The 13,365-nt window shown below is 39.8% G+C and overlaps 1 protein-coding gene across 1 annotated transcript in view; it reads left to right on the top strand.

The window, feature by feature from the left end:
- Nucleotides 1-13,365, top strand: part of LOC120723656 (dedicator of cytokinesis protein 2) — a 92,404-nt gene that overhangs the window by 15,784 nt on the left and 63,255 nt on the right. The window contains exons 20-24 of the mRNA XM_040015257.1: nt 91-191; nt 2,117-2,251; nt 6,910-7,018; nt 7,452-7,522; nt 9,267-9,373. Of these exons, the coding sequence (XP_039871191.1) occupies nt 91-191; nt 2,117-2,251; nt 6,910-7,018; nt 7,452-7,522; nt 9,267-9,373 (523 nt within the window). The remainder of the gene's footprint in view (nt 1-90; nt 192-2,116; nt 2,252-6,909; nt 7,019-7,451; nt 7,523-9,266; nt 9,374-13,365) is intronic.

The following is a 13,365-nucleotide window of genomic DNA, read 5'->3' as shown; positions in this document are numbered from 1 at the left end:
AAAAATTCTCATCTGCCTTTTAAATGTTTTACTGCTTTGTAAGCGTTTAACAAACTCTCATAGTCTCTCTTCTCTTACTATGTCTGGCAGATACACATCATCGGGCTCATCGCTGACAGAAAATTCCAGCACTTCAACACAGTGCTGGAGGCCTACATCAAACAACATTTCAGTGCTACGCTGGCTTACAAGTAGGTTATTTCCATTATCTTTCCATTATTTCCTCTTACTGTCATGTCACTCCAGAAAGAGGAAGATACACTTTTTAACAACACATCCCATTTACTGGAGCAGCAAAGGAAGTTCCTGAATGATTTGGTGAATTGAATCTAAACCGCATGGTGCAGTGATTAATAACTTCACTCTTGGTTAGTCAGATTCCTGGTCTCAACAGCTCACAGTGACACATGACAACAAGAGCTCAGTAAATAGAGACAGGCTTTTTCAGGAAATGTGAGCTTTTGTCTGAACGGTGCTGAGTGACAGGATGCAGCCAGAGGCCGATGGTGTGGGTTTTTGTTTACTTGTATAATGACAATAGAAATAAATATGGTGATGAAAACCCCTTATGTAATCACATTAATCTGAGGTAAATGAGTTTATATTCCACATAATCACTGTAAAATGTCACGCATTTAAGAATAAAATAGGAAATGCCACTCTTATTGAAAAGATGCTGTAAATGAGGCAGCGACACGTAGGACTGATGAGAATATTACATTCCAGCATGTCCCGCATGGCCGGCAAAATATCACGTTATAATGAAGTGGTCTTATACATGGTGTATTTATTGAGTTTATTTTGCAGTACGCAAACACAAAAACTGTACACTCATAATAGATGAAAATAGACTAATTATCAGCATTTCCACTTCAGACAAAGAAAACGTCCTTAGTGTTTCTGGGCAGAGGCCCTGGCGATCCCTCTGATCGTCCAATGCTTGACAAATCTGGCTAAAGGGACATGGAACATCACCTGTATGGAGGGGAAGGAGCCCATATTAGTCTGTGAGGTTGAGAAACAGGGTCCCCTAGCTGAGGGTCTGAAATCAGTTTCCCCTTGATAAGGGATGGAAGGCTGATTTCCACTCTGGATTTCTGAGGCAGTAGACAGGGATGGCTATACTTGTATTTCCCTGGTGCCTGTACACTGGGTTCACCTTGGTGGACAAGATTATTTCCCTCACCTCTAATTTCATTGTTTCATATGTGCTCTATCATAACTCCATCCCTCTCCCGTTAGTATGTTGGCATTCACCCTCTAAGAGGGTCACTGCAGCTTATCGCCTGTCAGCCCAGAGGCTATTATGTAAAACTGTCTAACTTGCTCTCACCATATTTTAAACTGCTCTCAGATGGAATAAATCCTCCTGTACTTGCCTTTAAGCTACTGCACCAAAACAAAACTAGGGATCACTGACTAGTAATTACATTGGAAATATTTTCAAGTCCACTCTAATGGCAGTGAGGCCAGATTGGAGTCAAGTTTTAAAAGGACTTTTATTGTTTAAGAGGATTGTGTAGTTTTAAAGTGGTCGTTCTTAGCGAGCGATCCGCTGTTGCCACTTCATGGAAATTGAGCTATCACAAAACCAAAAGGCTATGTAGCTACTGTACAAATGTTCTAGTGTTGTATAATATTGCGACACAGGAAGGTTAAAGAGGAAGATTCTGGTAGGTTGTAAACTTAGACTGAACTTTGTGCCACCCAAACCTCTCTCCAACTGCGTTGGCACAGCAGAATATTTATGTGTGTGTCTAAAGACGCCTGCAGGGTGTGCATGTGTTGGAGAATGATTTCTTCACCATGCATCTGAGGGCAAATAAAAATGTCTGTGAGCTGTGTGAAAGGTACATCTGTTCAGGTGTGAAATACTATTTTGCTATTTTTCCACAGCCACCTCTCTGACAGTTTTTCTCTCTGGTTCTTTTGCTCTCACTCTATTGCACTCCGTCTTTCTGCTCTATGGAAGTGAAAAATGGAGTTGGTGATTAACTTTCCAACCTGTGCAACATCAGAAAAGGAATGACAATTTTGTCTGAATGATTTTGATTGTCTCCTTTCTCCCCATCCTGCACCTCCTTCCTGATTCCTCCCCCGTATCTTTCTTCCCCAGAAAGCTGATGTCGGTGTTGAAGAGGTATCTAGATGTGTCCAGTCGAGGAGAACAGTGTGAGCCCATACTCCGAACCCTCAAAGCCCTCGAGTATATCTTCAAGTTTATTGTTCGTTCACGCATGCTCTACTCGCAGTGAGTACTTTTTTTTTTCTGTTTTGTTTTTGGATCCTCGACAATGCAAATAGAGATTCTTGAACACACACAGAACCCAGTGACTCTGCATTGCCAAAGTAATTGTTTTTGACAGCTCTGTGAGAAAGGCCTGCTGATTACAGCACTAAAGGTGCTAATAAGCATTGATGATGAAGTGCAGCAACCAAATGATCTAGCTAATGTCAGGGCAGGACTGCTGAATGGGCAGCCAACATGGCCAGAAAAGTTCCAGCAAGAGAGACACCCACTGTGCTGAGCCCAGGGCTGCGCCATATGACGAGTGTAAACACCATTTATAACTAGTGAAAAAGTTGTTGCTGAGAGATCAGACAGATGATCCAGAAACATGATGTTCCCTGCCTGTGGGTGACTTGAGTGGCTTTGTGTTGATGCCACTGGATGTAGGTACATAGGACACAACCCTGTAGAATTCTGTATGAATGTTTATAGAAATTAGTTTTGAGGGGATGTGTGTGTGTGTGTGTGTGTGTGTGTGTGTGTGTGTGTGTGTGTGTGTGTGTGTGTGTGTGTGTGTGTGTGTGTGCGCGTGTGCCACCTGGTCAGTGACAGTCTGTCTTTTTAATCTTCTAAAGGGCATCAGGGGCTTTTGATTGTTTGTTTATTTGATGAGAAACTGGAAATGGGAAGAGATATATAAATTCGGATAATAAATTGATTATACTGAGTTTACTCTGCCAGTTGGGGACAAGGGCAAGTCCATCAAACTTTTAAGGTCAGATTTTGTTTGTTCCAGCATTCTCATGAAATTATATTGGTATACCTTGCCCATTCTGATCTGGATGCCCATGTTTTTAGAAGATGGAAATCTAAGTTTGTGAATGTGAGAGCTTGAGAATGAGGCAACAATGAGACCTTAAGATTAAATGGAGCTAGTAAATGGATAAGTTTGAATCTTAGTGACCATGACTTCAAGGTCAGAGGTCACTGAGAGTCACAACAATGTCACAACAATGACATTGACCTCAAAGTCAAGGTCAGAGGTCAGGTTTTCTGAAAATCTTGTGAACCTGATAACTTGAAAACGAGGAGACATAGGATTTTGGATACCATTGGTGTGTGTGCTAGGAAGCTGAGGGTCAGCACTGGCGGTCACGAGTATTTTTAGAACCTGAAACTATGCCCATTTTAATATACAGTCTACAAATAAAAATGGAGATACATATGCCTATTTAGCAAGGTGTTACAAAATGCTATTATAAAAAATGGCAAGATCCAGTGTCTCAGAATGATAGAATTAGAAAATGGCAGATTTCTCTGTCAGTGAGTTCAGATTTTTCTGCAGGTTTGTCTTTTTGTGCTTTTCTTTGTGTTTATGTATGTGCATGTGTGTTCACACAGACATTTTAAGCAGACATTTAAGCATTCTTCTAAGTAGATGCTTTTGTGTGTGCATGACATTATCTCATCACTGGTCCTAGACTGACTGAGCTTCAGTCACCAGCATCCCCTGGGTGTTTCTAAAGCGATAAATCTCACTCTTCTTCTCGGCTTCTCTCTCTCCTTTTCTGTCTCTTTGTCTACCAACTACCTGCTGCTGACAGTTTCAGCTTCCTCTGCATCTAAAGTTTTCACATCAGATTTCTCCTCTACTCTAAGGCCTTGTCACGCAGAGAGAAAATCACATATTCAGGGGAGCCACCGTGCTGTAGATGCATCTGTAAGGCTTCATCACCGTCACCATGAAGACTAGCAGTCATTAATAGTTAAATAGGTGGCATTGAAGATTTATTAGGTTGTCAAACCAGCTTCGTGTTCAAAATCTATTATGAATGTGTAATGTGTACTTCAGAAATATGTAAGGCAAGCAATTCTATATTTTGCTTCTTTTTGTCCTTCAAGCTTCAAGCTTTTAATTTCTCTGGTGTCTAGTTAATCGCTCTCACAGTCCTCTTTAATATGTTCAACTCAAGTAAACTGCATGTAATTATATCACATGAAAAAGATTGTTTTCTGATATGAAGACTTATTCTTATTAATGTGATAAAAAATTATTAGATGATCATTTTATTATGAGCTCAGTGTTTTCTAGTTATGACAATAGATTTGTTTCACAGCAGCCATTTTTATATCACAAAGAAGGTAAACACAGGTGTTACTAATCACATTAATCCTCTGCATCTAAATTAAATAGAACTTTAATGTCATTAGTAACACCTGTGTTTACTTACCAGTTCACCGGAAAATGGTTGCTGTGAAACAAGTCTGTGTCTGAGCTTTTGAATTTTGTTATCTTATTGTTAACACATCTTATTATTTAATATAAAAGCAGGCGAAAAAGGATAGTACTTTGACAGTAAAAGACTAATTACAGGAAAAATAGTTCCCAACTAAAATTCAGGGTCACATTGATGCGTACCTTGGGACTCTGTTCCATCGATCAGATTGAAACATTTCAAGCGTTACAGACCAAACAATAATCAGAGGATTTTTCACAGTTACGCTCATTGGTGATGCATCTTAGAGGTTTTGGTTATTCTCATTTCAGTCAAAATATTGCAGCATTGAGCACTTCGACTCCAGGGAAGCCGATTAAAATTACGAATCAGAACAGGGAGATATTTATGACTAGAAATTCATATGTCATGTTTACTGGTGCCTTGAAGACATTATTTTTACAACTACAATATCTGCAGCTGAGTTGCTCTTCAGCCCCTCTTTTAATCAGACTTCTTCTCTGCCGCTCACTCCTTTCTTAAATTTACATAATTTTGTGTTAGTGTACGCTTCGTGAGCAAATAAAATTTAGGTTAAGAGTAAAGTGATCATCTATTGTGTAAAATGCAGGAGAAGTGCGTATTTGTGGTATGAGTGCACAATCCAGTCTTAGCATAGCAGCACTAACACATCAACTGTAGATAACACCCACGCAGGTGTGCACAGACACACACATACACACCCCCACACACACAGAAACACTCACGCACAGACAGGGCTGGTGGATTAGCAGGACAATGCGTGTGTAATCATAACTGTACTCTGCAAAGAGCCCAGTGATAATACCTCTGTGTGTTACTGCCTAATCCATCCCTCCACATGCTAAATTTGCTGTGTGCCACATGCTAATCCTTCCCCCCAGCACTCATAACTTCCATTGTAATTAAAAACTGCACAGTGCAATTGAATCGCTCAAACACAGTGAGGAGAAGGAGGAAGGAAATGGGTGGAGAGATGGATGGCAATAAAGTTTGCTAATGCGCGAGCCCGTAGACCCGAGGGGATGTTAGAAGCAACACAGTCAGCAAGCCTTTTCTTGTGACAGGATGCTGTAGTTACAACAGTCAGTGCTTATCAGTGTTCAGTTGCAAAAACTGGCTTCATTTTGTTAGTGTAATGCTGCATTGTTTTTTCTCCATTACTACAATTGAATATAGGACATTAAATCAAAGATATTGCTTTGCTGTGTAATTACCTAGGCAGTTTTTCGTGGGTTTTACAGCTTCGTATGCTAAATAAATGATTGACTTAGGGTTTAAAGTGCACTCCTGTTACAGAAAGAAGATACGAGGAACTGTAGCCAGTTTAGTTTATACCCCATTTCCAGAAAATCACAAAAATTCAGATGCAGTGTCACTCTGTGCTAAGTGACTTTGATTTCATATAAAGAATTGCAGCACGGAAAAGATGAAGATAACTTAACAAACCTTTCATTACAAGCCTGGAATCAGTTTAAACTGTGAAGAGAAACACTGGTTGTTTTTAGGAAAGCCAGTAAAACTTATCAGCGGTATAAAATTGGCTACTTAAGGACTAAGGTTGTTGTGGAGCTGCAATAACAGTAGATTTAGGATTTGAGGATATGTGGACTTTTTTACCCACTAAATTAATTTGGGCTGATTTTTTAGTTTGGCTTTGGCTCAGGAGGTAAAGCGGGTTGTCTATTGTTTAGAAGGTTGAAGGTCTGATTCCCAGTTCTTCCATTTTGCTTCTGGGCATCATACTGACCCCTGACTTTCCCTTATGCATTTACTGAAGAGTGTGTGTGAAGAGTGTGTGTGAATGTTGGATAAGGTGATTAGGTTTAGATATGTATGTGTGTGTGACTGGGTGAATGAGGCTTTGAGTGCTCATTCAGAGTAGAAAAGTACTCCAGTCCATTTACAGAAAAATCATTCAAGTACAGCAGGCATTATTTAGTAAAGGACAACATTCCTCTTTGAAGTGTCTGACTATGGCACGCATCCTTATGAATGACCTATGAATGAGCTACACATGACCTGACCTCTTGTGATCATATTACTTCTAGAAGTGCGTGTCTCAGTTGCTTATGCAAGGGGATCTATTGGTTTGCAAAGAGAAAGAAAATAGAATAACATAAAATATTGTGAATAAAACCTTGAAATAATTATCCACCAGTCTCTGTTTGTCAAATTAATCATTTATAGTACAAATTGATATATGTATCAGTATGCATATGTATCAATTATAAATGAGACTCATTACGTCTTTTTTTGCCCTTTTTGACCTTTCTCACTCTCATTGATTATTTACTACACTTGTTTATTTTCTGCTGTTTTAATCCGTATTGTTTCTTTTATAGCCTGTTCACTATTCATATTCCTCTGTAATTACTGACACGGTCTCCCGTCTTCTCTTTTCACGTTTTTCTGCGCTTCTAGGCTGTACGAGGGGAAGGAGCAGGAAGAGTTTGAGGAGTCGCTGAGGAGGCTTTTTGAGTCAATCAACAATCTGATGAGAACAGACTACACCACCACACTGTTGCTCAGGGTAATCACATACACTCACCCTGCATCCACGCTTCACAACCTAGTGCACCTCATTACATTGTTTTTATATACTTTTCATCTTTATCCGAACCATTTTTCCGCTCCTTCTGTTTTGCTAGATGTCCTGTCTCACTATGTCTCACCTTCGCCTCATGCTCCCACTTCTCAAAGTCTGTTTTTGACTGCATCAGTATTCTGCTGCTTAGTGTTTTCCTCTTATTCTCTGTGCCTACACGTACACAGACATACAAACAGAAAACATCAGAAAAAGTTAGGTAGAAAAACAAGAGCCCAGTGAAAAATGAAACACCCCCTTTAAACACATGTGGAGAATGCCTGTTTGATGGCAAAGTCACCTTGCACAGGGTTTCAAGACAGTAATTTAACACTATTTACTTGTTGCGTGTTGTGTGTGTGCATGTGTGTGTTGTTAGGTTGCTGCTCTGAAGTACCTGCCAACAGTCCTGCAAGATGTGGAGAAAGTATTTGATGCCAAGCTTCTCAGGTAAGCTTATCCTTAAACTCACAAACAGAGAGACATGCACACACTTGCACTTTATCTTTGGTCTTATTCGTTCACACCTACAGAGAGAATATATGAGCGTTTTCACCTCACGTTTTCCACTTGGCTTTATTCAGTGACCCTTATTCTTCTATTTCCTCCCATATTCTATCATGGTTAAACCTTACCTCCTTTATCAGGTGATAAAAATCCCATCAAACTGACGTGGACACAAGGACAAACACTCCAACACACTCTGCTTCTCATCTATGTGCCCCTGAGTGAAATGACAATTTTACCAGAACCATCAAACAAAAGCCATTTGAACCCCTTCTCTTTTATTCTCAGAGTCCTGAAGAACAAAATGACTTAGAAAGACTGGCATAACCTTTCCTTGACCCAACTGAAACATACAATCAGTGTGCATACTTCACCAGTTAGTATGTTTTCTTGTCTTGCCACATTCCGTTTTTAAACCTTCCCATCCTCATATATTGTCTTTTCACCTTTCTGTGACCTGTGGGGTTTTGTGTGTCCGTGTCTGAGCTCGTGGACTGTCTGCATCTGCCAGTTCAGTCCCTCTAGTGGCTCGATGTCAACACAGTGTCACAGAGGTGCTACCTTAAACACCTGCCTCACACACAAAGATGAGTGTTGAGGCAGAGTTAAAAGTCAGGGCATATATTATCATATTCTGTCTTTTGTCATTCATTTCCTTTTTTTATCTCCCAATCCCAAACCCCTTCACTCACCCTTTATATTCTGTCTTGTGCAATTCTTTACACACATATCCACAAACATATCGCAGCCATCTGAACTTGAAAGTAAAGTCCCCTTTGCATTCTTGATCAGGATCGCCTCGAGCAGAGTTTCCACAAGCAGGCCATATGAATTACAATTACGCTGCTCGAGGTGGACATCAAAGCTTTGTATCGTGTCCTGTATAGTTACATTTCTACACCTTGTAAACTCACCTGCAGTGTGATCTGTGCAGTGGTACTAGTGAAGACATTGTCTGCTAAGGATGTGTTTTGTCACTCAGGGTATCTGCAGCATATCCACAGAGTATGTAGTGACATTTTGGATTTTAATTAGATTCAGCCCAGATGATTAGTGGACTTCACTAATCCTCTGTACTCGAGCCTGCTCCTGTGCCAGCTTGGGGGACATCAAAAGTCACACGGACCTTTGTGTTATGTTTAGTTTGGGAGCAGAAGGTTTGCATTTTCTTCTTTTATGCCATTATTGAAAGTGCTGCAGCAGCCTGTGTGGCATAATTCAAGGAGACAGAGACAAAGTGAGATACAGACAAAAAATTGAGACCGAGGGTTTGCCATGTTCTGAGCGTTCAATCTTTCTAAGTGGCGTCAGGGCTTGCAACCAGCCCATTTAATTATTCCAAAATTGAATTTGGGGCAGAGAATAAGTCAAACCCATGTCTTCATTAAGATGTGTGCAGACTTTAGCTCATTTGTTTTCCATGCGGCATACACTGCTCTTCCCTGTGATACAACTGCTGCTTCTAGAGGTTGCATATTTTATATGTTAAAGGTGATGTGTCTAAACCAGGGATGGTTTTGCTTTTGATCTTTGAAGCAGTTACATTGTGTGAATTAATAATGCTTGGTGAGATGTATAAAATGTGGAAAAATATAATTTCTGAATATTTTGTGTGTCCAGTTGCTGTTCCCCATGTGATAATCTTTTATGATTATTCATTTTCCTCTGTGTCATTTTCTCTCCGCAGTCAGTTGCTGCATGACTTTTACTCCTGCATTCCTCCTGAGAAACTCCAGAAACAAAAGGTGGCCTCTATGACTGAAATTGTCAGCAGCCAGCTCTTCCAGAGACAAGGTGCATCATTTTTTCCATTAACAGTTTTCAGCACTGAGTTACTAACAAACAGCAGACTTCATGCTGTGTAAAGAGCGAATCACAAATACACATATACATTCTGAGTGAAATCCTTCAAAATCCTATAAAGCATTCGTTGCTTCTTACTTAACAGTAGTGATCAAGTTAAAAGGTCTATTATACAGTAAGTAATTCTAGCTCAGCAACTGTACCAGACTGCTTCTACTGTACTTTATGGCCAGTGAGGGTGCTCTTTGCACTAAAGGTTTGATCACAGTAATACAGAAAGGGTAATGTTCCATTTCCTGTGGGACAATCCAGTAAAGCACTTAGATTAAAAGCATTAGCCAAACGGTAAAGGACATAATGGGTTTGTGAGCATTTATTCGGTTTACTGCAATAAAGACACATGTTCTGATGAAGCCTTTTTTTAGTTACATCAAACTGACAGTTTCATGAATTTTTCATAGTCGTCCGATTCTCTTATGAATTTCTTTGTCAATAGATTTCAAAATGAAAGAATAAGCCTAACTTAAAATCATCAGCTGCCTTAGTTAGGATTTATTTTTGTGTTTAGCTTCTCAGGTAGTCTTCTCTGTGTGGCCTATTTTCTGTTGAGATCAAAGAAACGACGTAGCTGTTTGATGCTGATATTATAACATATGATTTTAGTCCTGCTAAGCTCACCTACACTAACATTGCAATCAGTGCAATGGACACGAGTCAGATACCATCTTATTACAATCAGCACAAGTGGCACCGATTTTTGTATTTATACACTGATGGTAAAGGTCACTTCAAGTCAGTCTCACAGAGATTAAAATATCTTGAGGCTGGTGTGCGATGTGAGGGGATTTTGGTTTTGACATTCCAATGAACATCCCATGTCCAAAAGCTATATTGCAAACTGAAATGAGTTGACTGTTCACAGCTCACTAGGTGTTGGTGCTGAATAGAGAGAAAGATGAGTCCTAGACATATTAATGTCACGGGCGATGTCAGCTGTCTGCTAAAGGAAAAGTGATATTCTATGTTTGTAGCTGATAAAACTGGAAGCCCTTGCAGAACTCTGCAGTGTCACTGTCATTAATGTGTCACTTTTTACCCAATTCCTTCTCTATTCGTAAATGATTTTCACCAGATTTTAAATGCCTACCGGGGACATATCATTTTATCAGTATTGTTCCTTTAAAGTGTACCACACATCGATGATCGCATACTGTGCACTAGCCTCATTCAACCCCCTGCCTCTGCTCAGCCCTATTATGTCTGTCTAATTCGCTTGTAGTGGGCTGATAAGTGGTAAATTCCCCTACAGAGGTCTGCTCGATGATGGATAGAGTGTGATCCTATGTTGTGCTGCTGTGTAATATAGACTCAATAAATGGGTCCATAATCAGACCTCTGCAGTAAAAACTGATTAATTGGAGGCAGACAGTGAGTGAGTGAGTTTGAAACTGATATCAGTCTTAGTGACACTGAGAAAAGCTAGATGACATGCTGGGAAAGACGTATTTGAATCACGAACATTGCTCCCTGTGAAGCATCTCTGAAGCATTCTCATACACAACCTGCAAATATATTTGTATGCATTGGTTTCAGAGTAGCTGAGACTGTGTCTGAGTGTGAGTGTGTTTGCGAATCTGTGTTTGTGCAGTGGTGTATGCTAAGTGGTTGTGTGGACTGCTTTGAATGTTGTTTTTGAATAGTCCGTTGCTGTCAGCTGAGTCGGTATTCAGTTGAGGATATGGTTCTTTGGTATTGATCCTGGGTTAGATGATTGATTCCACAGGGGACGATGTGACAGGTTTGGCCCTCTGGCTTGCTGTCAACATGCTCAGAGTCACACAAGCGATCAAAGTGAAAGCAAATGCAGTGTAGGGGCATGATGGGGAGGAAAACAGAAAGTGTGATACAGAGAAAAAGAGCTAAGTTTTTGAGGGACAAAATACTATCAATTGTGCCATACAAAGTTCTCTAATTACTGCCATGTTTTCTAAACTGCAAATGTCTGTTTAGCTGGACGACGTTGAGATGGACTTAGGCAGAGGTAGTGGAGAGGCTAGTTAAAAGGAAAGGTCGAGGAAGAGATTTTTCAAGGAGCACAAGGAGCATTTAACAAGTTGACTAGAAAGAAAGGATAGAGGGTGACATGATTATTGCTAAAGGATGGTCAGGCAGAGAAGGATAGCTAAAGAATGGTAAAGATGGATGACAGAGGAATAGGGAGGAGATATGGCTTGTTGAAAAAAAAGAGTTAAGCACACCGTTGAATGGTAGTGTCAAGAGGAGAAAAAAATGGGTTTAGGAGAGTATAAAAATGAAAAAAGAGTTAGTGAGACCAGTAACTTCACTTGCATTGCTATTAAACAGTCCAGAAATGATTAAAGTTTAAGCCCAGCTCACAATCAATATATCAGCAAATCTGCAAACTGTTGGTCAGTGATACCCTTTTCCTCTGCTGCTTTCTTTTCCTCCATATTTTGGCACAACGCTTTCATTTATTCTGTCATTTATACACTGGCCCTTTCCATCTCGATCCCTGCCTCACCAAATGAGACCTGACACTCAGTCTAATTGAGATGCATTTTAGCATTGGGATGCTAATAAGGAGGCTTGTATGCTAGTGTGCCATTTATCCAGGACGCTGAAATATGTAGCTGAGCTGAATTATATATTTATAATACCTAATGGCCTGTGGTGTCCTATCACTGTGCTGCAATACATATTTAATAATCCTAACTGTCTGAGCAAACCTACCTACCTCACTCTCCAGGGAAAAATGTCACACTGCTGACACCACTTCAGTGTAAGAGTGGTCAGATGATGGGAAAGGATGGTGGGTGTGTGAGTGTATGAATGTGACAGGAGATCAGTTCTTGTTCATGTTTGACACTTAGTGGAAATGACCAGTCTGATGAGGTTTATTTTTTTATTATTATTATTATTATTTTTTATAAAACATAAAATCTGGAATGCAAGTATGCTTTAAATTTAGCACAAAAAGAAAGGAAATTTGTGTTTGGTCAATAATTTATTTGCTGTAAAATGTTTCTTGGTAATAAGTCTTATACTGTTGTTTATTTTCCCTTAAATGGTCCCACACTGGTAAGAAAAATGCATTTGTGGGTTGAGCAGCAGACCCACCAAACAGGACTCTTGTTTGGTGTTGTTTATTCAGTCGGATGATTGAAGTCTGAAGAAACAATATTGAAAATGTAACAGTTTATTAATTTAACAAACGGGGGACCCCAATAGCACTTGGAAGAAGCATAGATGGTAACAACAGCCTGGCACCTCTCCATCATGCTGGTCACCAGTGCACACTGCAGTGGGATGGTATCCCATTCTTCATCTGTTGCAAGTCAGCCAATGCGCTTGTGTTGGTCACAGAATAAGCTGTTTGGCATTAGCAAGGAAGATTTGGCAAGTTTATCATTGGCACAACCTACATACTCTACTCTGCTGTTCAACCCACAAATGGATTCTTCTTACAAACGTGGGAGCACTTCATGGAAAAAACACAAGCTTTACACAAGTAGAAGAATCATTGTTATAACAGAGAAACAATTGATCAAACATTTCATTACTTTTTGCTCTAAGTCTAGTAGTTTTTAACTACCATACTGAAATACTTAAAATACTTTTATGCACTGTTTTTGTATTCTGCACTTATTCTGCTAAATGCAGAAGTAAAGCATCAAGCAGAGTGCATTATTTATGATGAAGACCAGTCAGATGGTCACATGTATTAATTTTTCTCCAGTCCTGGTTGTAAATGAACACGCATACTTGTGTGTAGATCTAGTTGTGCGATTGTGTTCAACTTGCTGATGTTGTCTGTCCATGTGTGCTTAACTCTTTGAATCTATGGGCAGTGTTTGAAGGGATAGGGATTTTTTTTCTCCCACTCAGAAATACTCCTCTGATTTATTCAGCATACGCTCCTGGGATTAAGGGTCTTGGCAAGCACATAGTGTATCCACACACAA

This window comes from Simochromis diagramma, unplaced genomic scaffold (assembly GCF_900408965.1).
Source record: "Simochromis diagramma unplaced genomic scaffold, fSimDia1.1 OVJJ01000685.1, whole genome shotgun sequence".
Classification (NCBI taxonomy): Eukaryota; Metazoa; Chordata; class Actinopteri; order Cichliformes; family Cichlidae; genus Simochromis; species Simochromis diagramma.
The sequence above is the reverse complement of the archived record's forward strand: the minus strand, read 5'-3'. Positions and strand labels throughout refer to the sequence as shown.